Below are 2,351 nucleotides of genomic sequence, written 5' to 3'. Positions count from 1 at the left end.
GTTGCACCAGGGCAGGGTGAGGTTGGCCATGGGGAACAATTCCTTCCCCTTGGGGCTGTCAGGGGCTGGAAGGGGCTGCCCAGGGAGATGGTTGAGTCCCCACCCCTGGGGGGATTTAAAAGAAGGATGGATGAGGTGCTTGGGGACAGGGGTTAGTGGTGAGATGGCAGGGGTAGGGTAAAGGTTGGACTCGATGATCTGAAAGGTCTTTTCCAACCTAGACGATTCTATGATTCTGGCCCGTGCTTGTGCATGCCGCCCTTGCGCCCGCGAGTGCCTGTGCCTGCGCCCGCTTGGCCCGTGGCGATGCCCGTCACCTCCTGGCGTGCGGGCCCTGGATGTGCCTAACAGCTCCGGGTTGCCTCCTGCAGTGCAGATGCCGTCCCGGGTTCCGGCTGAAGGACGACGGGAAGACGTGCATTGACATCGATGAGTGCTCCACCACCTACCCCTGCAGCCAGAAGTGCATCAACACTCTGGGCAGCTACAAGTGCCTGTGCATAGAGGGCTACAAGCTCAAACCTGACAACCCCACCAGCTGTAAAGCTGTCACAGGTGAGGGCCCGGAGGGGGCTTTGGAGGCAAGGATGCGCTTCTGGCAACCGTGGGACGCTGCTGGGTCTTGGAGCTGGTTGTGGTGCTCCACAAGGCAAAGTAGCTGCGCCCAACTCGTGAAGGAGCCGGGAAGCAGTGGGGCAGGGGGGGCAGCAGGGCCACAGGGATCTGCCCACGTCCCAGCGGCGCCGCCCTGACTCGTCCCTTGGTTCCCCCGTGCAGACGAAGAGCCCTTCCTCATCTTCGCCAACCGATACTACCTGAGGAAGCTCAACCTGGATGGCTCCAACTACACGTTGCTCAAACAGGTACAGGAGCAGGAGGGGGCACCGGCCCCGCGTGGGCAGGGGCTGGGGGTGGGAGAGGGGCCCTGCAGGGCGTTTGGGCTCTCGGCCCCCCAGGCAGGGAGTGGCTTCTGTGTGACCTGTAGCTCCCGCTATACACGAGCCCCCGTGTAAAGAGGAGGGCTTGGGTGGCAGACCTGTGTGAGGCAGGGGCTGCACAACCGTCGCCTGTAGGTGCTTTAACGTCCCTGCTGCAGGGACTGGGAGGCGAGGCGGGGGGGCTGCCCGGTCTCTGCAGAGCCCCCAGGATCCTGTGAGCAGGTTCATCTGTTTCAACGCTTCCCCCCTCCTCCCAGGGGCTGAACAATGCGGTGGCTCTGGATTTCGACTACCGGGAGCAGATGATCTACTGGACAGACGTCACCACGCAGGGCAGCATGATCCGCCGCATGCACATCAACGGGAGCAACGTCCAGGTGAGGGGCTCAGCAGCCCCCCCCGGGCGCCCTCAGCCGCTCCTCGCCCACCTCCTGCGCAGGGCGGCTGCCTGGAGGGGACCGGGCTGGCTCCGGGGCCACCGCAGGAGAGGGCACAAGCCCTGCGGGGTCATCGGCCAGGTTGCTGCGGGGACGTTTGGCAGCACCATCCCGACCTGAGGTGGGCTCCACACTGCCCCAAAGCAGTGAGCAGGGAGGGTTGGGGGAAGAGAGGGGTGAGGAGAGGGGGCTGGGCAGGAGCGTCTGCAGGGACAGGGCGCCGGGGAAAGGGGATGTTGTCACCCCCAAGGGACCAGGGCAGGATCAGGTTCTCCCCATCCAGCCCCAACATCTCCATTTTCTCCCAACAGGTTCTTCACCGCACCGGCCTCAGCAACCCCGACGGGCTGGCTGTGGACTGGGTGGGAGGCAACCTGTACTGGTGCGACAAAGGTCGGGACACCATCGAAGTGTCGAAGCTCAACGGCGCCTACCGCACCGTGCTGGTGAACTCGGGCCTGCGTGAGCCCCGGGCGCTGGTGGTGGATGTGCAGAACGGGTGAGAGCCTGGGGGACCTGGACCTTCTCCCTTACACAAGGCAGGGGCTGGTGGCCCCCCTGCTGTCTCGCCATAGTCCTGGAGGCTGGGAGATGGGACAGGACCTTCCCTCCTTGCATCCAGGAGGCCTGGATGCTTCTCCCTGCCCTGCACCCACGTGCCCAGGCGTCTCGGTTCAGCCACGCAACGGGCAGAGCGCGGCCGCTGCGGTGGCTCGGGCTGGGATCAGCCTCCCTTTGCTCTTCTGCTTCATCCCCAGTTACCTATACTGGACGGACTGGGGGGACCACTCCCTGATTGGGAAGATCGGCATGGATGGCACCAACCGCAGCGTCATCGTTGACACCAAGATAACTTGGCCCAACGGCCTCACCCTCGACTACATCAACAGCCGGATCTACTGGGCCGACGCGCGGGAGGACTACATCGAGTTCGCCAGCCTGGACGGCTCCAACCGGCCCACGGGGGAGGGCGCGC

General features: G+C 64.5%; 1 protein-coding gene across 1 annotated transcript in view; it reads left to right on the top strand.

Annotated features, from left to right (window-relative positions):
• LOC104132272 (low-density lipoprotein receptor-related protein 1) overlaps positions 1–2,351 on the top strand; it is a gene marked incomplete at both ends in the record, with an annotated part of 38,951 nt that overhangs the window by 22,183 nt on the left and 14,417 nt on the right. Inside the window, 5 exon segments of the mRNA XM_035900950.1 lie at positions 372–555; positions 778–863; positions 1,196–1,315; positions 1,687–1,874; positions 2,134–2,349. Of these exon segments, the coding sequence (XP_035756843.1) occupies positions 372–555; positions 778–863; positions 1,196–1,315; positions 1,687–1,874; positions 2,134–2,349 (794 nt within the window).

This window comes from Egretta garzetta, unplaced genomic scaffold (genome assembly GCF_000687185.1).
Source record: "Egretta garzetta isolate BGI_Z169 unplaced genomic scaffold, ASM68718v1 scaffold928, whole genome shotgun sequence".
NCBI classification, from domain to species: domain Eukaryota; kingdom Metazoa; phylum Chordata; class Aves; order Pelecaniformes; family Ardeidae; genus Egretta; species Egretta garzetta.
Note: the sequence above shows the minus strand (reverse complement) of the source record. Positions and strands in the feature narration are given on the sequence as shown.